The sequence below is a fragment of the Strix uralensis genome, chromosome 1 (assembly GCF_047716275.1).
Source record: "Strix uralensis isolate ZFMK-TIS-50842 chromosome 1, bStrUra1, whole genome shotgun sequence".
NCBI lineage: Eukaryota > Metazoa > Chordata > Aves > Strigiformes > Strigidae > Strix > Strix uralensis.
In genome coordinates, this window is record NC_133972.1 from 34,237,827 (window position 1) to 34,261,443 (window position 23,617).

General features: G+C 54.3%; 1 protein-coding gene across 1 annotated transcript; it reads right to left on the reverse strand.

The window, feature by feature from the left end:
• Positions 1 to 9,165: 9,165 nt before the first annotated feature.
• Positions 9,166 to 12,779, reverse strand: EVX1 (even-skipped homeobox 1). Its single transcript, XM_074891891.1, has 3 exons — positions 12,338 to 12,779; positions 10,526 to 10,776; positions 9,166 to 9,759 (listed from the first exon to the last, which is right to left on the reverse strand). Exons 1-3 carry the CDS (start codon positions 12,777 to 12,779, stop codon positions 9,229 to 9,231), a joined length of 1,224 nt encoding a protein of 407 aa, XP_074747992.1. The 3' UTR covers positions 9,166 to 9,228.
• Between the last annotated feature and the right edge of the window lie 10,838 nt (positions 12,780 to 23,617).

The window sequence follows — 23,617 nt, forward strand, 5'->3', positions numbered from 1 at the left end:
AATTGTGTAAGATTCTGAATATGCTAAAATTACATGATATGGCTGATCATCTCAGGTGACTATGTGGTGTTAAGTGCAGTTTAGGTTTGGCTGGGGAATGCTGGTTTGGGGAAAACCCTCTGGGACAGTGCCAGGGAGATCAGCACTGGGAGCCAGCACAGTTACTATCAGCATCTCTGGTTCCTACATCTGGATCTGGAGATCCCACACCAAACTCCCACTGCTGAATATGACTTTTCCTCTGTGGAACAGCATTAGAAAATGGAGGTCATGTTGCCTTTTTCCCTGTCTTGCACTATTATCTTACAAATGCTTGGGCACAGTCCTTGAGATACAAGTGGCCCACTGGAATATGTTGTAATACAAAAATCAGTGGGTGTGTCAGAGACATGGGTATCAGCTGCCCTACTGACATCAAAAGTAGGGAACTGTAATTAGCGATGCTACTGCCTTTTTTTTTTTTTCTTGGAGGACCTGGTGTCATGATCTGAAGTTAGATTAGATTAACTGGGCTAAGTAGATGCACGAGTAACTGCCTCCTTACCAGCAATGCACGATTCAGTTGCTCGGTGCTGCAGTACAGCTCTGTTTTAAAAACCTGCCTTTGTGATCCAAATGACACGCAGGTGGGAAGCTGTAACTGCCAAAGCAGAGGGAGAGGGGTATAGGGTCATGCACTCTCTATGTTCTTGTACCGCGTGAGCCAGTGCTAATGGGCAGTAACGCACTGCTTGGGGCTTGTCCACTCGTCCAAATCCACATCACTGCTGAACCAGGAACAGGTTAGGAACATCATCTGGAGCCAAACCAACCCCCATCAACTGGCTGAGTGCTCTCCTGCCTCCAGAAGAGATCCCAGTCCGCATTTCAGCTGCCTGTAAGGAGAGCGTAAACGTTGACAGAGCTAGGGGTTTCCCCCCTCTTTTTTTTCCCCTTCTCTTTTCTGTATGACTTTCCACTTAATTTGTAGTTGTCAGAGGAGGCAAATCTGTGCTCCTTGTTAGCTGAAGGCTTAGTAAATCAGACCTTTAGGTTTTGGATTAAATTTTACTTCAGATCAGGTAATTGTGGAAAGTGGGTTTGGAACCTATGACTCAGTATCTCCACATGAGAGAAAACTTTCCTCCTTGAAGTACACAGGCTTGAGTAAACGTTAGAATAATTGTAAGATAATTCCCAGGAGTGATTCACAGTCTACGGGAGTACAAGGCCACACATTAATTGTGTGGATCTAGTAATAGTTGCTTTATTTGCTCTGTAATTTATCTTTGATCCTGCACTGCAATAGCAGTAACCAAACTTCCCCTAAGTAGGCAAAAATGCATTTCGGGACAAATTAGGACCTTCAGAATTTGGTCCCAGGCAGACAAGGTAGAAAGCATAGAAGTTTTTAAATGAAAATTTAGCAAGGTGAAATTAAGCTGTTGGGAAAACTGGCTGAACAGGCTGTTAGGGTCTTTTCTCTTGGATAAGAAATTGAAAGCCCTCATCCCGGTGCAAATTAAGGTCTCTCTGTAGAGTGGGGAAGTAGCGTTTTCAGGCTGTGACTTTTGGTGGCAATGCATGACACACATGTAGGACTTAGCTTCTGGGGACTGGACGTAAAAGATGTCCCTAATGTGACACTGTATTGCCACTCGGAAAAAGTGTGGCAAAATGACAGTATTTTAATGCTGAAAACGCAAATGCAGAAGAGCAAATAAAATAGTTCTGCTTACAGATATCGATCAGAGATGCTTTCCCGTAAAAAGTCTGGTGACTGAGTTTCGAGGTGTACCCGGATACCGGGGATTGATGGCTCCCGAGACAGTCTCGAACTGTCTGCCTTCCCCAGAGACCCCTCTGTTAACACCGAGTTTGAGAAGTCAGCATCGCTTTCCGTTCTGCTAAATTTATTTCCTTATTAATCAAAAAATGTCATATTCCTCTGGCTTCAGGGTTTTTTTTCTCGTAAAGTGTTGTACGACTACCCGAGGAAAAATAAATTAAAAAAAAAAAAAAAAACAAAAACACCAAAAACCAAAACAGAATTGCGTCAATTCTTCCAGTGACAGCTGTCTTTTATTCCCTTTTTTTTCCTAGCACGCCCCTTTTGGGGGTTCTTGTCAAGTACGAACTTTTCCCCTGCCTCTGTCTCTCTCTTTCCGAGCGACTTCTGATTTCAGAAATGTATTTTATACGTTTGATGGATGAAGCGATCAATTGCTTTTTCGACCGAGTGTTTTTGGTTCGGAATAAATTGGCGGCGCTTTTTCCTCCCTGCCTGTTTGTGTATTTGTTTTGTTTCCTCCTCCCCCAAGGTAAATCTAGACGGCTGTAATGGCATCTATATATACAGTACGTGTCATTTAAACAAGACGTTTTATCAAGCGTCTTTAAATCTGCAGTCAGCCTCGTTTAACCTCTAAAATTACGCTTAACTGGCGACCTTCATTAGCCAGATTGGAAGGAACGTGCGGGATGTTTTAAGCGGCGCCGTTTCCACGCTGATGACCGCCCCCCCACGCCCTCCGCGGCGAGAGAGGGTTTGATGGCCGAGGCTGGGGTGAAGATGAGAGCAGCTTCGCCCCGCGCCCCCGCCCCCCTCCGCCTGAGCACACGAGTATCCGTGGACACGGAGCCCCGCAAGCCTTCGGTCTCCCGTTTCTCCGCTCCTGCTCGGGAGGGACGCGGGGCTGGTGCCGCCCGGCCGGGTTATTTATTTGGCACCTTGCGGGCGGGCAGGGCTTGTCGGGAGAGCGCTCGCCACCCCCGCCACCGGGTTGCCCGTCCCGGAGGACACCAATTAAAGGCCTTAATTGGACAGTGATACATCAAAGTCCGCCGCTGAGACCGGCTCCTCGCAGCTCCGGACGCCTCAGGCTTTTGTTTTAGGCACCGGCGTTGCTCCAGGTGCCCGTGTCGGGCGGCGAAGGGGCGAGCAGGGGCGCACAGCCCGCGCCCGCCCGGCTCCGCCGCTCCCCGAAACCCCCGCGTTTCCCCGCCCCAGCAGTGTCCGTGACTGGGTGCGCCCCACGCTCCCCTTTGAGGGGCGGAAAAACTGCACTGACCCGGAGCTCCCGGCCCACCGGGAGGACGTGGCACCGCTGACCCTCGCACACTCCCACCCAGGAAACCCACCTCTCCGTGGACAGCCGTGACCACCCCTCTCTGCGGCCAAACTTTGGTGGCTCCCTGGGGGGGGCTTCGGTGACTCCTCGGCCCCAGGAGTTAGATGTGGCCGGCGGACCCGCGCTGCCCACGGGTGCTCAGAGCTCCCACCTCAGGCTCCCGTGGACTCAGGGACGCGGGGCCGGGCCCTACCCCTAACAGACCCCAGGCGCTCCCTTCCGGCTGCCTTCCCTGCGCATTGGGGTGAGCCGCTTTGGGGCAGCAGGTCTTTCTCCGAGACTGGACCCCCCTCTCCAGTTCGGGCAGGAGCCTGAAACGGCCCTTCCAGGCAGCGCCTCGGGGCCGGGGAGGGTGAGGGCTTCAGGTAAATAGGTCTGTGTTTGGAAAAGGGGTGAGGAGAGGGAGAAAGCAGTTACACACTGGGATACTGACGAGTAAACCCGGTCTTTTCCCTGCTTTCTAGCCCTTCTTCGAGCAATGCAACAATTCTCCCGGTTACCAAACGGCCCGCTTCAACTTTTGGAGAGGTTTCATTAACCCTTAGTTATTCGGGACCTCGGGCTTTTCCAGGTGCAGTCCGCCTAAGCCCGAGGGCAGAGCCGGCGTCGCCGGGAGAGGAGCGGAGATGCTCCGCCGGCCTCACCGCGAGGCAGGCGGGCACCGCGCCGCGGCTCCCCCCGCCCGCGGAGATGGGGGGGCGGGAGGGGGGGGGGTCGGTAGCGTACAAGGCTGGGCTGGGGGAGACGCAGGGCCGGCGGTGCGTCTACAGGTGTATATCTCGAACGGGCAGTCAGAGGCAGAAAACGACAGTCCTCCCCGCAGCCGGGGTTAGCATCCCCAGGCTGAGCAGCAGCGCACTTTGCGCGTTACTGCGTGGTGAAAAAGCTGCTTTTCCAGGTGTCTCTCCGCAGGCACGGCTCTCGGGAGCAAAGCTGGGCCCCGCGGACGTAGGGCTGGCCGGCCCACGAAGGAGCGGCGCCCGGCGCGGGTGGTTTCGCTGCGGAGCATAAGAGCCGGTACCGCAGGGCTGCAGTTTAGCAACGGCGCCCTTTACACCCCACCCGCAGCTCTGCTCCCTTCCCCGGGCCGGGAAGGATGGACCGGGAGGTGTTTGATCATTTACTGCCCACGGAGGCATTTGTTTTTCATTTTGCAAACGCTTCCCTTTAAGTAATTGTTCCTCTTAAGAGCGTGTACCTTTCACTGGGCTCCGCCGTGCTATAAATAATCTCGATGAAGATGCAAGGATATGACTTTCACAAGATTGGACAATTGATTAAATCTGTGACCTGCAATTGCGAATAATCTTGGAAGGCTATTTAAACAGATGAAGGCCTAAATTGTCTTGCTTGTATCTGAATTAATTTCTCATTCATCATCATTATGGTGTGATTGGTTCTATTCAGGCTTTGCAGCCTGCTGGAACGAAACTGGATTTAAATGAGACTGTAACACAATTTAAATGCTCCCCAGCTTTAACGAGGCCAATCGAGCAGCTGCAATAAATACAAATATTTTTCTAAACAGCCTTGTTTTAAATAATTACTTAATACTTTCATGAGATGTTCTTAAGTGGCAATTTCTGTCTCTGAAGTCCCAGGCACTTCTTTGCAGAGAGGGCAGCAGGGAAAACCCCTTCGTGTGTTTGCTTTGTGTGTGTATATGTGCATGCGATACACCGATGGAGATTCTTTAAAATGAGGTTTGAAAATATTAGTGTAAACCTCCGCTACGTTCTTGGTCGTAGGTACACTCGCTTTAACTGATTTAAAAAAAAAAAAAAAAAAAAAAAAGGCAAACAAAAACCGATGAATTGGAGGCCAGAGGTTGTGATATATTTGTTTTCTTGTTTGAAGATCCTGAACTAGCTACATCTTCTTCCCCCTACTTAAAAGAAAGAGAGAAAATAAGAAAAACTTTCCAAAGACAGAGTGGGGACCCACCCTAATCGACCTTAACCGCATTCTTTCCCCGGTACCAGCTCTCCAGGCCCGCATGGTGCTCAGCACATCCGCGGGTGCGGAGAGGGGACGGGACCCTCCCGCCTCACAAAAAGAGCAGCGAGAAGATCTGGAGGGTGCAGGCAACAAACAAGGGGCTCCGGGGAGAAGGATGCAGCAAAAGGACATAGGGCTGTTTTCCCTTCCCCCTTTACACCCAGCCAGGAACCTGATGCGCCTAAATGAAGCCATTTGTGGTAACGAGACTCCAGCTCATCCCGACGTTGGCTTTACCCCAGGGTGACACTATTGTAAGCTGCAGGACAGCGGGCCTTGGGGTGACATATGGTTCAGGGTGTTTTCAGGGGCTTAAACTCAGTAGTAAAATAAGGTAGCCAGGCGAGCAGGAGAATAATAGAAAACAAAAGGATCCTTCGGATATACAAACCAGAAAGCTAAAGGAGCCGCATGCCTTTCCGCTGGTGCCGGCAAACGACCTAACAACCCAGCAGGAAAATGTGAAATATGGAGAGCCGATTTTCTAATGATTTGGGCGCTGGAGTAAAGAATAGTGCTGGGAAAGCAGATCCGATCCAGCTTAATCATACAGCCTTAATAAAAACATATAGTCTGAGACGGGAAAGTAAGCGGCAGTCTCGGTGCTATCTCACTTAATGGTATAGGAGGTGACACATAAAACACAACAAAGATGGGCTGAGTGATTTGATAGTAACGGAACAATTTAATGCGCGAGTTACAGCACTGCTCCCCGGGATCGTTTAGGCTTAACCCGTTCTCTAGAGCTCATCTTCTTCCTCTTCTGGTCCTTTTTTTATTAGTATTATTATTATTCAGTTGTTTAAAATGAGCATTATCCCAAACATATGCAGTGCAATCAGCTCGGTCACACTTACAAGAACACGCTTTAATAAGGCAATCAATCACACGCTAACAAGGCGGGGAAGGCCTTTCGGAGCTGAATTGGGCTGGCTGAGGAGCGGAGCCAGTACGGCACATGGGGTACCTCCAAGACACCTCCGCGCCCGCTGGTGACAAGGGGGCGGGTGCCCACAGCCGGCTCCCCCCGGGTTTCACCCTAATTCCTCTCAGGGTCCCCTCCCCGGCCAGGGCGAGGCGAGGGAAAGCGGCGGTGGCTCGGGGCCAGGGGCAGAGCCGGCTGCCGGCTGGGGGCCCCCTGTCCGCCCCCGGCCATGCCCCGCCTGGGGCCGCGGGTACCCCCGCCGGCGGCGAAGGCGTTAACGGCACCGGCCCCACGCAGCAAAAGGAAAATTTCATTATGAAGTAATGAGTAATTCCTCCCAGTGAGATGTATTGTTATATCTTCCACTTCAATTTAGGAGCACAGCGGCTCAATTACCTAGAAAATACAGTCAATTAAAGGCTGCTGATTGGACACGAGGACGGATCATCGATCTTGTACTTTCCAATATCGCCTCAGACACCTCATTTTCCCTCCCCTATTAACTGAAAATACTCTTGGCATTACTGCGACCCGCAGCCTATTTACCTGTCGCAGGCAATCTCTGCCCTGTGACCGAGCCACGGAGAAATTCACAGCCACCCTTTGCCGCAGCATCCTCCAAGAACGGGCAAGAACGGGCGGGTGGGAAGGCGGCGACGGCCGCCCGGAGCGGCGGGGGAGAGCGGGGGCCGCGCCGGCTGCGGGCGAGCCGCGCCCCGGGCGCCCGGGCTCTGCCTCCCGGCCGCCCCTCGCTACGGGGGAGGTGTCCCCTGCACGGGTGGAAGCGGTACACGGCGGGCTAAACGTTCTCTCTCACACACACACCTAGATAGATAGAAATTATATCGGGGTGGGGGGGAGGAATATTTATATATATTGCCCTGCCGACGGCATTTGGCGAACTGCCGCCGTCTTCCCGCAGGCGACGCCCGGCAGCAGCCCCGGCTGGACCCGGCCCAGCAGGTGCCTCCGTCCGGGCGGAGAAGGGGGGATCGTGGGCCATCTAGGACCCCCCGTTTTTTCTGGGCAGCCCTCAGCTGCCCCCCGGCCTCTTCAGCGCTCCCTTCTCCCGGGGCCGCCTGGGGAGGTGGGGGTGTATCAGGCACTGGCTCCCGTTTTGTCGGGCTGGTTCTTCTCCTGGCTGCTAAAAGACAAAGTAAGGAGGGGAAAGGCTTGCAAAGCTAGGATATTGTTCGGCGCTGCCCTTGGACGCTGTTTACAGTTGTTTCCGGGGGGGTGGGGGGGTAGAATCTATTTATGAGTGTCCAAAAAGGGCCATCGGTTTCCATGTCCATGAGGACATCTCATACAGAGCGGAACAATCTGCCCTTAATGACTTAAAGATGGTGACTTTGGATCCGTTTTTAAAAAATCTAATAAACACATTTTTTCTGATTGGAAAAATACACCCTGGCACGCCCGTGCCTCTTCCCTGCTCTCCATCCGCTATAGGGAAGCGCTGCTATTCACTCCCTGTCCTAAGGACAAAAAGTCTCCGGTGTGACAATAAACCAGAGGCTCCTCAGCAATTTAACACAAAGTAGATAGCGGAGGTGTCAACACGTCTTTGTTCTGTCCAGCATCTATTTTCCTGCTTGTTGAACTGTAACTATTAGAAACTGCACGAAGGTGAAATTCGTCTTAAGCAACACTTTTACTTTTTTTTTTTAACCAAGCACAACAAAAATATGTGTGATATGTTGTTAAAATGTCTGTTGTTATTATCGTTGTTGGTGGTGTTGTTGCTATTAAGTTTTATTCCGACATGGTAACAAATTATGGCAGTGTATTCCTTGGGTTATTTTAAAATAGGATGAAATAAACAATTCCGGTTTTCGAAGAAACTACTACCCAGTCCTGTGTCCATGGTTTTTTTTAAATTTTAGGTTGACAGAAATCCAAGCAAAGCAACGATGCTACCTCCTTTCGAAATACCTGCAAGAGGAGGCCGGGGGGGGGGGGGGGGGGGGGGGCGGGGGCCGCTTGTGACAGAAATACTCCTTAAGAAGGAAGAGGGGCCAGTGTGAAGGACACATACAAATGCAAAGATTAGGGGTGGGGAAGGAAACAAAACCCAACGCGTGAACTAAATAATTTAAAAAAAAAAAAAAAAAAAAAAAAGGAAGAAGACGCAGCGAAGAAAAGTCAATGACAGAACTGAAGGCTGAACTACAAAGGAAGGGAAATCGCCTTTGCTCCAATTTGCAGACTGGTGATTGTCTGAAGGAGTTGTGCTCCCTGTCACCTAATCTCTTCCCTTGGCGGCTTGTTAGCGTTTGGCACGGGATCTCTGCTCACAGAGCATTATACATTCGATATTCAAAAACCCTCTTTACATATACATCACTTGCTAATTTCGTCAGTGTGTGCACATTTCAGCGACTGATAATAGGACATTGTTATTTAAAGGACAAATAGCTCTGACCCATAAAGAGGCAGGAGCTCGTATTTTTTCCCTGCCAATTCCAGTCTGCCTCTTGAAAATAAAAGTTGGAGTGAAAGAGGAGAAGAAACGCTGGATTTCTGCTCAAAACGAAGGAGACAAGGGAGAGTAAAGAATGCAATTAAACCACGAAAGTAATGTACAGAATGACAGTTTTTCTTTACGGTAAAGCATTGTTTTTCTCTATAGAGACAACTGGACAATACTGTTGAGCTGCAACCCAGAAACCTTTTGGTTTTGCTGTTTGCTCGTTGTTTTTATTTTCTGAACACTCTGGTAGGTTACATCTTTGCTTTCTTCATGCGCACAAGCCATTTCGTTATCAGGATAATGTTTCTTTCAAGTATTTCAGATTTTCCTTCTCCGTCTCGTAGGTTTGTGCATAAGGTTTGTCGCTGTGACCCGCAGAAGCCCCAGCCCTTGGTAAGAAGTCTATCCATGGAAAAGAAAGTCCCACCTCGTTTCTATAGGTTACCGAAGTGTATTTCGTTTGGGTTGGTTTTCTTCCTCTTCCGTGCCTAACATCCTTCTCAGAGATAAACCACTAGTTCTTTCTTTCCTCCTTCTTCTTTTTTTCCCTTTGGAATGTAAATCCTTTTAAGACTGAGCTATTTTTAGTCTTTTTTTTTTTTTTCCCGTAGGTGTCCACTTGTCGGGAGAGAACACGATTAAATAAACATCGGCTGTAGGTACATGAACTCGAGGAGAAGCCCGGGAAGGGGGCGAGTTTTTAATAACCCTGAGACGAAGGTTTATCTCGTTAAAGGTACTTCTTCTCGCTGGTCCATGGAAACTGAGGTGGCTTTGCTCAGCACAGAGGGCGTGAAAGTGAGGAAAGAGTCAGTCCTGGTCGTGGCCGAACAGGTAAAGTCTGAGCCGGAGGGTCTCTGCGCCAGACCGTTGGACTGGCCGCTGTGGCAAGCCAGGCAGGAGCAGGGGTTGCCCCCGGCGCTGCTGAGTCCATGAGTCGGGGCGGGGTAGAGAGAGGGATGCCTGAAGGCGCACAGCAGTTCTGGTCTCGGGTAGGGGTGGGAGAGGACCCTGAAGGTGTCCAGCGGCCTCAGGGGGGCACTGAAGGGGGTGGCGGCGGAGGCCGAGGTGGCGCCGATGCCCATGTGGGAGTAGTAGGGCAGGGGCAGGTGGGACGGGAACGGGTAGGGCAAGTTGCCGGTGGCGGCCGCGTGGCTCATCATGTAGGTATAAAACGCCGGGTCGGCCGGGTGAGGCCAGGTCATGGCCAGGCGCTGCCGCTTGTCCTTCATCCTGCGGTTCTGGAACCAAACCTGCGGGGAGAGGGGAGGCGAGAGCCGTCACCCGCCGCCGCCCCGCTCCGCCCGCCCACCTGCACCGGCACCGGCCCCGCACCGGTCCCGGGGCGGCGCGGGCGGGAGCGGGTGTGCCGCCGAGCGGAGACCGGCGCCAGCTCTCCCTCCCAGAGGGAGTTGTCATCACGTACGGCGGGATCAGTTAAGCCCCTATAAATCTACAGGGAGACCCAGCGGAGCAGCCCTTTTAGGGTGCTTCTTTCCCTTTCTACTTGCTGGGGCTTGGCCCGCTGACACCCCCTCACCCCGACTCCGGGCAAACCCGGCAGCTCTGCCTCTTCGCTGCCGTTCTGCAGCCGGAACTACCTGGGTTTATTGTCATCGGTTTTATTTTCGTGTGCAAATGGTTTTGAAAAGCCAAAACAAAGCGAGATCAAAACAAGAGCTGCTACTGCCTTCCTCTTCCCTCCCCCAAGAGCTGAGCCAGGTTTGGACGGCACTGAAGGGAGGATTAAAAATAATCTGCTAGGGAGAGGCCGGATTAGCCGTGCTGGCTGGGATGGCTTCGGGAGCCGTGTCCCACTCTCCCGCATTGCTGCTTGCTGCAGGGTGCGGGCAGGGCCAGGAAAGGGGCGGGGGAGAGGGGGAGGAGGGGGGGGAGTGGGGGGGCGGGAGAGGGAGAGGGAGGGTTATGCCGGCGAAGCGCTTTCCCGAGTTTTGCAAGGAAGTTTGGCCGTATAGATTTATATCGTGCTAATTGGAAACATGTCCGAGCTGTGTGTACCTTGATGGTGGTTTCTGGCAGATTTAGAGCAGCCGCCAGTTCGCATCTCCGGGGCCTGGACACGTAGTTCTCCCGGTAAAACTCCTTCTCCAGCCGGGCGATCTGCTCGCGGGTGAAGGCGGTGCGGTAGCGGCGCATCTGGTCGCTGGCGCTGCAGGCCAGCGAGCCCTGGGAGCCGCCGGTGCCTCCGCTGCCCTTGGGGTGATCCCCCCCGCTGCTGGGGCTGCCGGCCAGCGCCTCGGAGCACGGCCCTGCGTGGGGACCCCGGAGCAGAGACACACGCTCGTAGGCGGGAGGCCACGGAGGGATGCTGGCCGGCCGCCTCCCCAGAGAGCTCCCCTTCTCCCCCCATCCCTCCCCGTTCGCCTTTTCTGTGACTGCCCGGGTGTGCTGAGGATGCTGGGGAGGCATCCGAGAGGGACCCGGGGGGGAGGGCAAGGGGGGAAGGGGATGCAGCACCGATTAAGGGTTTGACGGGTGCTTATTCACTCCGACTGGAGGGCTACCTGCGCCCCATACACACACACAACACACCCCCCCAGACACACACACACCACCCTGGGAGTGTCCGCTCCGCGTCCCCCCGCTCGCTGTCCGCACGGTGAAGCCGGAGGCGGCCGGCGCAGCATCCCCCGACCCTGAGCGGCTGGGGAAGGCAGGTGTGCCCACCGCCCGCGCCGCACGGCTCCGTGGGCCCTTCCTCCAGCCCAGCAAGGGCCCAGGAGCGGAGCAGCCGGCAGGCAGGGACCCCGCTCCCTCCGAGGAGGAGGTGAGGCCTCGGGGACTCTCCCCTCAGCCTCCAAAGCCCAGGATGGGATGTTTTCAACGAGCCTCTAAGGGACGAGAGAGGGCAGGCAGCGCTCTCCGCGCTTCCCGGCTTCTTCTAGAAGTGATAGAGGAATGGGGAGGGGGGAGAAGTGGGTTGTTGTCGGGGTAGGGGGGGGCTCTGCCGGGCTGGGAAGGTGGGAATAAGGAGTGGGGGCAGGGGGAAAAGGGGCCTGGCCGCTGCGTTTGCTTTCAAATGCAACTCTCCCTCATTGTGCCCGAGACCAAAGGCAATTAATTCATTGGGACCATTTCCGAGCTGGCGCCACCGAGACATAGAAGTGACAAGGTAATTTGGATCTCTCCTCTTCCCCCCCCCTTTTTTTTTTTTAAACCCAACGTGCAAACAAGGACCTCGCTGCCGCACTTGGGGCAGGCAGGAGTCGGCGAGCGATTTTACGGTCTTTATGGGCGCTTCCGCACTCGCCGGGGCACATTTCACCCTGCAAAACCACAAACAGCTCTCGGCCAGAAAACCCGTTTGATCTTGTCCCCCGTCCCGCGCACCCAACCCCCCCCGCCAACACATACAAAAAAACCCCGTCGGTGGGGAGGATCGGAAGGGATTTCCTGGAGCATGCACTGTCCGGGCGATGGGGAAGAATAAAAAAAACAAAAAAGATGGAGGGGGAGAGTGGGTGGTGGTCTTGGCCGCGGGGGTCCTCCGGGACAAGCTGCAGACCCAAGGCACCCAGGGCGGGAAGCCTGGCTCCCCTCCAGGGACGCGGGGGCTGCCCGGTGTCGTGTCCTCTGGCTCCCAAACAAGCCTCCCGGTGGCAGGGAGCTGAGGAATCAGCCAGGAAAGGAGATTGGCCCCCACTCCCACCCCCCCCTCACTCCTGATTTCTCTGCCCCTCGTTCAGCTGGCGAGGGGAAGACCCCCTCCGGCAGCCCCCCCCCGCCCCCCCCCCCCCCCCCCCCCCCCCAGTGCTGCCCCCCAGCCCCGAAGCGGGCGGGGGGCTGGAGGCATGGGAAGGAGTTGGGTACCTTTGCTGTGCTGGTACTCGGCGCTCCCCGTGGCGCAGTCCGGGGTGCAGCTCACCTCGATTTCCTCATAGAAATCCGACTCGGTGTCCGAGCTGCTCTGCTGCCCTTTGCTGGCGGGGGGCTCCGAGGCGGGGGGCTGCTGTCCGGCCGAAAGCAGTGCTGCCGCCGCCGAGCGGCTCTCCGGCACCGTCCCTGTCCCTGGCAGCACCTCCACCTCCTCTTCGTCTTCTCCTCCGCCACCTCCTCCTCCTCCTCCTCCTCCTCTCTCCCGGGACGATAAGGGGCCAGGTCTGGGGCTGAGGCAGTTCCGATGGATCATCTTCTCCTGCGGCTCCGGAGCGGGGCTCCCCACTGCTTCGGACAAATTAGGCGCCCTCTTGCCAACTAGAGCGCCAAGTTGTGTCCCTTCCAGAAACATCACCATCTCCTTCCTGGTTTCCATTGTGGCTTTGCCTAAGGGAGGGGGGAAAAAAATCCAGATCTCTTCCCCCCCTCCCTCCGGCTCCCGCCCCAGTCTTGTCCAAACCCAGCAACCCTCTCCTGGCAATGCAGAGGAGCAAGCGGTGAGATAGGGTGACCTTGTGATGCGAGCGCTACACTCTGCTGTGCTGCTCTGGGAGGGATCACCATTGCCCTCTTCTTTCTAAGCTGTCATCCTCAATGGTGCAGTCGTCATTACAGTACCACCGGTGACGCCACGCATTGATTGCCAGTGGATAAATAGAAACGTCTGCCATGGGGAAGATGAAAGGAAGAGCTGGAGCTAATGGGCTCAATGCGTGATGCACCAGGTGTAGGAGCCCGAGATGGAGAGGGAAGTGTGAAAAAGAGATGCATATGGAGCTGAGCTGCAAAGAGGTTGTAACATGCGGGGAGAGTTCCGCAGGGGGAAGCCTTGCCTGACAATTAAATAGCCTTTTGACTGCTTTAAGCCACAACCTTGATGTAGAATTGAGGCGAAGATCCCTAGCCGCATCCTGGAAGTGAGAAGATACGTACTGAAGCTTCTTCCTCGGATGCATTATTTATTGCTGGCAATCAGCTTCCGCATCACTGCATATACAAGACTTTAAGAATCCTTTGCAAACTTGAGGATAAGGAAATGCGCTGCTGGCATTCGAATGTAGAAATAGCTTTGACTTCTTGTTCTGGTTCAGTATCGGTTCCTATCCGTGTAACTGTTACTGCTTCCTATTGACTGAGATTAAAACGTTAGTTAAAATTCGGAAATGCGGTTACATATTTATTGCGTTTTACAGCTGAAAAGGCACAACTACTCTTCACTTTTCGTAACTGTAGTTACTCTGGCTCTCTGCTGTTTATCGCTTACTCTTATTTCTTCCTTCGCAGTTTCCATTTGTTCCGCGATTCTTGCGCTTTTAAAAGGGTTTTACGCCTCCTCTCCTTTCTTCTTTTTAACTAATTGTTTTGCTTAAATTATTGTCTGTTTTCAGGAGGAAAAACTGCAAGAAGAATGTCTGCCAAGAATAATTCAGGCTCAGAGAAACGCAAGTTATCAAGGCCAGAGCTTACGCTAGCTAGCAGATGTTGTTAAAACAGAAATGACAAGGGCAACCATTTGGACAGCACTTGTCTGAAAACAAGGGACCTTGTACCGTAAATAGAGCAGCACACGCGGTCTCTCTGGCGTATTATGGTATTTCTAATGAGTGCGGCAAGTATCTTCTCTCCAGTTAATATTGACTCGCACGTGTAGTGTCAAGTCATTTTCACCATCTGTCGTAACTAGCTTGTTCTAAATTTTTTTCTCGGAGTGTTATTGGCTAGTCAGGTTACAGAAAACATTCAACCAATTACGCTCCCAACTCGGTAAGGAATTTACTGGCATATTTGAGGTGACGTTGCTTCGGTGGGGAACAGGCAGCGCAATAGGAAACACGCTGGGATTTTCCGTCCAGCCCCATGAGCAAGACGGGCGCGATGCAGGGAGACAAACAAACAGACAGACAGACAGACAGACAGACAAGCAAACGGGATTCCCGGTCTGCTGGATGCATGGATTGCGGTGTGTTCCCAGCAATAAGCATCCCGATTTCAGGGAGATAAACCAGGAATTTTTACAGGGCTATCGCCAGCGGTCTCGCTTTCTCCCCGTGTAGACACGCGCGCAGGTTTCCGCGCAAACGCACATGACGCTCACACCGCGCTCCAGACCGCGCTGCTTTCCATCACACGTGCGGTGCGTGCACTCCGAAGCTCGCCAATTTCTTGCAAAATCACTGTTAAATTCCCTTTCCCTTGTCTCCCTTGCCAGCCCCTGGAGCGGTGTGTGCCCTTCCAGCTCCGGATGAGGACCCGCCGCCCACCGCCGCCGCAGCCAGGCTCTGCTCCGCGGCTGTGCGAGCGCCCAGCCGGGGCAGCAGCGGCAGGTCCGGCTGCTGGAGGAGCAGGCGGTGCGTGGGTGCGTGCGTGGAAGGGAGGATGGATGGATGGATGGATGGATGGATGGATGGATGGATGGACGGACGGACGGACGGACGGACAAGACAGTCCGGCTTCGCCTCCTGCCCAGCGGCCGCGGCGCGCCTGCTCCGGCTGGGCGGAGGGCCAGCTCCGATTCCGCTGCGCGGAGCGGCGCGGAGCAGCGCGGAGCAGGACGGTGGGGCCAGGCAAGGCGGGACGGGGGCGCTCAGGCAGCGCTGTGCCCGTGTCGCGCTGGCGCCGCTTCCCACGGTTGGCGGCATCGTCGCTTCGCTTTGCTCGGGGGTTGGTTTCTGGTGCCTGGCACCTCTGCGGGGGGGTGTGAAGGCTCGGCCTCCCCCCAGGCCCAGGGTAGCCTCAGCCTCCCGGGGAAACTCCCCTCCAGCCTCCTTCCCAGCTCGGCCAAGTAGCCGTGTCGGAGGAGGCTGGCCGTTGTCTGTGGCGGACGGAGAGGATTTTCTCATTACTACGAGTTTGGGGGCAGCAAGAAGAGGGATATTCATATCTCTTTCGAAATATAACAGTCACGGGGAGCTGAATTCAGAATACGAGGGAGCGCTCCCAGAGCGGGCGATGGCGACGACTGCGGGGAAGTTGACGGGAAATCCTGTCTCTAGCAGGCGGGAGCCCTGGGGATGGTTCCCGTGGATTATGCTGGCTGACCCCCACAAATTTTACCATTTTCGTTTACAAGCCACTGCTGCCTCCTTCCTCACCCCGTTCTTAATCCGTTCCCACCAGGACGTCACCCGTCAGGTACCTTCGGTCGGAGGTGTTGTTGAGCCCAAGATGATGGTCATTGCCACGGACGGTCCGACTCAGCCCACAGCAACACGGGCTGCAGTGCACGCCCGCACGGACAGACTCACACCCCCACGCACATACACACGCGGTTACTCGCCAAGGGTAAACACAGGTTGTTAAAGGCCCGAGTGGAGGCTAAGGAAAAAAAAAAAAAAAAAAAAAAAAATCTCTGTTGGACTCGAAGTTTTGGGGTCAGTTTAGGTTGGATCAGTAAAGGCTTCTCCAAATGTCTATTTTTACATCACCCAGGAAGAGCATCGCCGCGACAGCCCCTCGCACGTCGACAAGCCGGTGGCGCGGCGTGGAGGAGCGCGGAGCCCCGTCCCGCTCCCCGCCGCGGCGGCGGAGCTTTGCCTCGCCGGGAATGCGGGGTCCGGCGCTCTGCCTTCTGTCTAGTGTTTCCCACAGATCTGTCAAGACGAATTTGGAAGGAGACTCCCTCATTTGGGATTAATTTCCAGGCAGATTGGAAAGTGTATCTCCACGGGGTTTTCTTCCCCCCCCCCCCCCCCCCCCCCCCGCCCTTTTTTTTTCCCCTGACTGTTCCAGACCGAGATTTAAAACCTATTAAGTCTCTCTCGCTCGTTTGGTCACAGTCAGGATGTCATAAGTATCCTCAAAACTTTTCAGACTGATTTATTTCTCCGAGTTTACAGCTTTTCTTGCTGATATACGACCGAGGCGAGATCAGGACGACCGCGTTCAAAAGGGTCATACGCCGATTTCAGCCTTACCGCTGCTGAAAGGTGCCCCGTCTACGAAAAGCAAACGAAACACCCCCCTTTCCAAAACAAGGAAATAATAGGGGGACATTAAAACATTGCTAGAGTGATATGCTCATAAATCAAGCATTTTCCTTGAAAGCGCTAAGCCTGGAGAAGGAAAGACACATCACACACTCCTTACCCGCGGGATATTTATTTTCCTTCGCTGGTCAACAGTGTGTCGATAACTTTTGACCGATACTGTCCAACTGGGAACCCACGTTGCGCCTTCAGTTTCTCTAAAAAAACAAGTCTTGTCGTCTTTAAAGAAGAACGAAAGTTTGGGCATATCGCTGAACGATTTAGTGCCGCAAAAACTGATACGCAGTGCAAATGGGTGACCAAACCAGAAAACCTATTTTTAAATTTTTAATGGGTAGTGTTAACAATAATGGCGTAATTATCACTGTTTTATTAAGGCTATTTTTTACGACATGGTTAGAGGTGGAAGCTTGGGAGAGAAGAGAATAATAGGCGCATTATTCTGGGGTGTAAAGACAAGCTGGTACAATGACAGCACATAACGGGTAAGTGGCTTTGAGGAGAGAGAGGACAGAGCCGTGAGCGGGATGTGCCTAGGAGAGCATGTAATGGTATTTACAGGGGCCGATCCAGGACGCCTTTCTGCCTCCCTGTAGCTCGGAACATCGGATCCCGGCATCTCTACGGAAGGCATCTGCCTGTTCTTGATATTTTTTTACCTGTTGGATGCCCGAAGCAGCGTTTCCCTGCCACCGCAGGAGGCTCTGGAGATTTTTACCTCATTAGATCAAAACCGGGGAGGGGCGGGTTGGAGTGGGGGCCCATTCCTGCTCCTAGGACATTCAGAACAAGTTTGTCTGTGGAAACTAGATCTGCTGCTTTAGTGATTGCAGTGAGTAAATCCTGCAGGAATTTGGGCTTTCGATTTCAATTGCTATCGCTTCCAGACTCGTCGAGAGCCATAAAACTGCGGCAATCTTTTAATGTTAGAACGAGCAGCAGAAACACGATCTGCGTGGCAAACTCCCTGTTTTGAAAGCAGAATAGTATTTATGGTGCGAATTTAATTCGGTGGAAGGCACAGGTAAATGAAAATCGACAGTATTTCAGTGGCTCCTGTGACGGCCTTTTTTTTTTTTTTTTTTTTTTTAATTTAAATTTAGATTTGATTTAACAAGAACGGAGCTCGCAGCCCTCCGTGCTGTGTGTCTTCGCGAAACCCGCCCGCGGGTGACGGCGGAGCCTGAGAGCTGGTGCGCCCAAGCATCTCTTACACACTGAGGGGCTTCAGTGGCTCTTTAGGTGCCCAAAAGAAGAGCCTTAAGGGGAGATGTAGTATCACCGAGAAAAAAACGCAGGAATGTCACGCAGCCTTTCACCGCATTTAGTGTTTTGCTCGTGTTTCTCTCCCGTACCCAAACCCGCCTCCTTTATTCCCATTGGATTCCTACCCCTCGCCCCCAGCAGGAGCTAACCCTGCGGGGGGTGGGGGGAACCCACCCTCCCGAACTCGTGTTAGGGCTCACTTTGCTGAAACTCCGCGTCCCGCTTTGTTAAACCGAACCGGCGGTCCAAGCTGGGCCGAGAGGAGCGGTGCTGCCCGTCGGGGCGCGGACCCCGGCGGGTGCCCGCCCGCCTCGCCGGGGCGCCGGTACCCACCCCGGCTCCGCCGCCGGCCGCCCGCGGGGCCACCCCTCTATTCCCCCCGCCGGCGGGCCGGGGCAGGCGGCAGAGCACCGGAGAAAGCCCCTCCCGGCCCTTCCCGGAAGGAAATGGCTGGAACGAGGGGCGGTTGCCGTGCACGGTGTCATCAGCGGCTGCTGCGAACGGGCGGCGCATGGTCAGAGCCGGCGGCTGTCTGCGCCCTCTCCCAGCCCCTTTCCAGCCGTGCTGGCAGCTTTCGGCCTGGTTCTGCTCCAGGTAGGCCAGATCCCGGTATTTTCACAGGGCTGAAGGTTATTTTTTACACGGAGCCTTATCAGCAAGTGCGGAGAGGGGCGGAGCTGTGGTTCAGAGCATTGGAGACTGACCCTAAGAGGTGGGAGTTGAACCCCCATCTGCTCTGCTTAGAGAAAATGGATGCCAAAGTCCCAGCTCATATACTGGATCCTGGAGACCCTCTCCACCCTGAGGGAGGGGGTAAGAAATCCCTACGAAGATTCCTTTGGAGTCTCCAAGGGGTACAGGATCTGCCGAGGGACCTCCCGCAATTAGGGAAATGCCAGAAGTGGGTATCTTACTTCAGAGGCCCAGCTGTGCACCTCTTGTAAGGAAAGGGTGATTTGATTTGAAAAGGAGCAGCTTTGACCCCATGGGAACAAGCTACAGACGTGTGTAAAGAGACTCCATTTAGGCTGACAAGGATTGGGAAGTTATATATAAAACAAACAAATGAAAAGGAGAAAAAAATAAGAAAAAAGAAAAAAAAAAAAAAAAAAAAAAGGGAAAACCCAGCCACCTAGGACAGGCATCTCAACGGCAATTCCCTCACTCTTCACTGAGGCTGAGTGTCCTGAAAAGAAAAGCAGCTGCAGTGGTGCAGAAGGCTTTTGTTCAGTTTTTGTCCATCTCTGCCTCATTCAGACTCTCCCCAAAACAAACACAAATAAAAACTGAAATATGGACATGGAGGGCATGTTGAAGGAAAATCTTACCTAGGTTTTACTATGAAGAGTAGAGTTTGCTAGAGTTTACTAGTTTACTAGAGTTTACTATGAAGAGTTAACCCCTCAACTTCCAGTCCCACCTGCAAGAAACTTCATCTACAGCTAGCCAAGCTGAGATGGCATCATCAGTTTTCACAGTGCATCCTAACAGCAGGTTTGGCTGCCTGGTTTATTTTTGGCTGCACCTCTGTGCGTGGCCCTCGGGAATGGGGATGTGCCACAGGCTGGGTCTGTCCCACAGAAACAAAATGTCCACGACTCCTTGAGCAGTGTTCAAGTGCTTCAGCACTGCTGCCTCACTCAGAAATGCCCAGGTTTGCATCCTGGGTGCTGGAGCCCCAATGTCTGAGCACTACCTCTCCATCCCCTGTCTGTGAAATTCGTGGTCCCCTGGACAAGGACAGAGGTGACTGATAGCCAAGGTGAGCATGGAGCAGAAGGGAAAGTGCACTGAGCAAAGCCGGTGACCCCGATGAACTGTGCTGATGGGATCCTTCTCCCATGGCCCGTTCTTGCCCTCTGTGCTCTCAGAGCTCAGCTCTGGGCCCACCATCCACGTCACGTCTCAGATGACTCTTGGGCCTGTGAGATAGTGATCAGGGCAAAAGCAGAGATGTAGGAAACTTTCACAAGTCATGAGCTTCTGCCAGAAAGCACTGAATTCGGCCCAGGAACAAGTAGGAAATTCTGAATTTGTCTAAAAAAACTTATACCAGGGCAAATGAAATGTCTAGAAGCAGATTCGTTTATGCTCTTCTTTTTTTTCTCGGCCCCCCCCTCCCCCCCTTGGTTGACGCATATTTAGAAGGAACCCAGAAATTTCGCTGGAACTACTGACCAACTTTTGATCCTATCTCCTGCCGTGTAGTATCAATAATTTCTGATAATTTCTGCAGCTGAGTTTTTCAGTCACCGAGGGCCAGAAACGGTGACAGGATGAAGAGGGCAAGGAGGCAACCTGAGTCACCCACCGCTGCGACAGAACTGCATTAACCCCTTGAAGCACGCAGTGCAGCATGTCACCCCGGTGCACGCCCGCCTGCCCCCCTCCTACTCCTGGGCGCAGTTGCGCAGCGCCGCGGGGTGTCCGCGCCCTTCGCCGGGGAGGCCCCGTCTTTCAGACCTCCTGTTTCCCAGGGTGAGCTAAACGGGGAAAAAATCTGGCTCCCCACGGATCCCGAGGCGGGCCCGACCTTGACCATGTTGCTCCCAGACTCGGAGAGAAAATTGCGGCCCGCGTGGGCGACCAGCGGGGTGGAATTTCTCCCCAGGTGGTCCCACGGGATGCCCGGCATGCGGAGGGGGTGCTGGCCCGCGGGAAGAGGCGCTGCAGCCGCGGGGAGCCTGAGAGACAGATCATCCCGTTTCTGCTGGAAATCGGGGGCGTATCGGTATTGCGTGGGGAGAAAAATCTGGACATGTTCATGAAATTGCGTGTTGTGTTGCTGCCTGAGAACGGGCGTGAGAAAAGATAATGTTAGAAGCGAAGCCCAAGTGCCCTCGCTGTTTCCGAAAGAGGAAATGGGAAACCCTGGCAGAGGAAGGCAAGAGCTCGTTTCTCAGGCAGGGCAGCACTGGGCGAGGCACTGCTAATAGCACGCAGACTGTGGCAGGTAGCCATGGCACACTGGCGGGCTCAGCCCCTCTCTCCAGGGCTCCCTGCGCTGCGTGTCCCACGCCGGAGGACTCGCTCTCTGCCGGCCTGCGCACTCGCCTTTACCGGCTCATCTCCCGGGGGCTGATCCCGAAGTCCCGGCGGGCAAGTCACATCCACAAAGGAGACGAGGAGGGAACACGACCGATGCCCAGGCGTGTGGGGGTCCGGGAGAGGACGGGGTCCCTGCCTGCCCCGGCCAGCTCAGCCCTCCGCACGGCCCCCCGCTCGCCCCCCACCTCCCCTGGCCGCATCCGTCCTCCCCGCAGCGCCGATCGCTGCATCCCCCCTCCCTCCCCCTCCCCCCTCCCGGCCGGCGGTCCCTGGCTGTGATCACCGCGGCCCTACACTAACTGCTGTCTTCTTGCGCCCCCCACTGCTGATGGGCCGCAGAGATGAAAGGAGCTAAGCCAGCCCGCTCGCCCTCGCGGCGGCTCCTTTTTTTTTTTTTCCCCCTCCTTTTTTTTTTTTTTTGGTCGTGCCAGGGAAGCGTGTGGGAGAAGGAGCACGGCGGGCAGGCAGCACCTCCGACGGCTCCCACCCAGGGTGCCGGGACGCGGAAGGTTCCCCCCGCCTTCCCCTGCGGGCAGGGAAGGAGGCATGGGGGCAACGGCCTCCCGAGCGGCCAGGTGGCATCAGCGCCTCCCCCCCGGGGGCACGACTCCTCAGCCCACGGTTAATTCGCTGGTTCGTTCGGAGATGACATCATCCTCACCATCATCATCCCTCGAGGTCAAGAACATTTTGCCCAGTCTAACTTTAAACCGTTGGAAAACACGCCCAGAGAGAGAAATCGCTGTTGCGGGTAAAACCTGTAGGCGATGAACTCAAACGGGTCCTTCTAGGGCGGTGCCCGGGGAAAGTCGAGACACATGGCAGTAGCTTGGCCGGAGCAGCCTGGTACTCGCTGCTGCTCTCGTAAGGTCTTCGAAAAATCGGTGTTTCCCACGGCCGGCCAAGGATTTAGATGTACGGAGCCTGAATACAGCGAAATAAATACGTCTCTGTGTTTTAATCGCGTTGGTCGACTTCTAAAACATAATATGCGCTCCCGTTTAGATCCATGGTGTGTGCCATATACCACATCCTATCCCATATATGTACCTACATATATAACAACACGCACATATTTATGGCATGTCTGCGTAGAGACACGTTCTTCCCGCCCTCGTTCTCCCATTAAAACCCATTTTCGAAAAATCTGCTCAAATCCGGAAAGACTACACCGATGCGCCAGTACATGCCTCCTAGCATGGGTACACGGAAAACTGTAGGAGTTTTTCATTTCCAATCCACAAAACTCGTTTTGAATGCTTTTAGTCTTGCTGCCAACCAGCAGTTAAAAAAAAAAATAAAATAGTCAAAGCATGTGGAACACATCCCATGGGTTGCTTCTTTCTCCTTTGGTGCGTGGATACGCCCTTCTTACCATTTTTCTAGCTAGCCCCGTAGGAAACAGGAATGACTTTGTTGGATTAGCTTCCTTCCCTGGGCACCACTGTGGCAGGATGGTTCTGTAGGGAAAACTTTGAAACACCTTTATATTTGAGGGTTTTCCCCCCGCTGTAGCTCTTCCCCCTAGAAGAGGACCACGGGATTCAGCCCCCGCCAACGTTTTGGGAAGAGCGGAAGCCGAGGACGGAGCCCCGAGGAAGCGGGGGGGCTCCCCCGGGCCCGGGGGCCGAGCCGAGGCCGGGAGGGCGACGGGACCCGCCGCCGCACACGTCCAACCCCCAGGCGGGAGCCGGAGCTCAGTCCCTGGGGCAGAGCCGGGTTCCAGCAAACGCGTGCGGAGGCACTCACGCTTCAGACACGTTTTCACTTTCTTTTGCGTGGCAGCAGGTTGATGAGCCCTTGAGACGCGTGAAGGCCGCCCTGCCTGCCCCGGTTTGCGGGGAGCCACCCTTCGCCAAGGCACCCCGGATCCTCTCCCCGCTCCCATCTCCCCCATCGCAAATAAGCACTCTGTGAAGAAGGGGGGGGGGGGGGGGGGGGGGAGGAAGTAAATCTGATCGGGTTACTTCTGCTTCCCAAATACGTTTCATTTCGGGCACTACAGTTCTTCAGCAAGACCCCAACCTATCCTTCGGAATCGGTGTATTTCTTACGAAAAATAAATAGAAAAGGGGAAGAAAAAAAAAAAAAGGAAAAATAAAAGAAAAAATAAAAGGGAAGAATAAAATAAAAATAAAATTAAAATTTTAAAAATAAAAAGGAAAAACAAAAGAAAAAAGACAATTTTTAAAAAGCCCTCGCAACTCGGAGAGAAGCCGAATAAAAAGTTGCGAAGAGGGAAACGTTTTTTGGCATTCAGGCTGGGTGCAGGAGAGACACTGAAATGGGATAAAGCTGAGAGCGTGGGCTCCCAGCCACCCCCCAGCGCGGGGAAGCAGCATGCCTGGGGGCTGCAGAGGGGAGAGCCTGCGGCGTGGGGGCTCGCGGTTTGCCCCCTCGCTGGCCGCTGAACACGCGTGGATTTTGCACGGCTGAGATCAAACCGCAAATCCACTTTGACCGAGCAGCAGCGGACTCCGGACAGGGCGGGCTGGGCACCCTCTCCCCGGGCAGCGGCGGGGAAGCCGCCCGGCTTTGCGGGAGACGTGGTACTTTTAATTGCATTAGGTTATTATTTCCCACGTTCCCCTCAGCAGAGACAGAGAGACGGTTCGGATCTTTCCCCCTCCCCCGAAACTCCCGGAGCTGTAGGCAAGAGGTGCCATTAAGCCCCTGCCGCGTTCTTTTCCCACCGGGCGCTCCGGTGGTACCTCCGGCCCCGCCGCGCCGCTGGCCCCGGCCGGGAGGGAACCGGCCACCCCCGGAGTCCGCAGCAGCTCCCGGCTGCTGCCTCCCCCGGCCCCGGGCATAGCGCTGCGGAGCAAGCAGCCCCCCTTGACAGCGGGGCGTTATCCCCTATAAGGGACCCTCTTGCAAAAGCGGAGAGCGGACCAGCTCCACAGCGGCTTTGCGA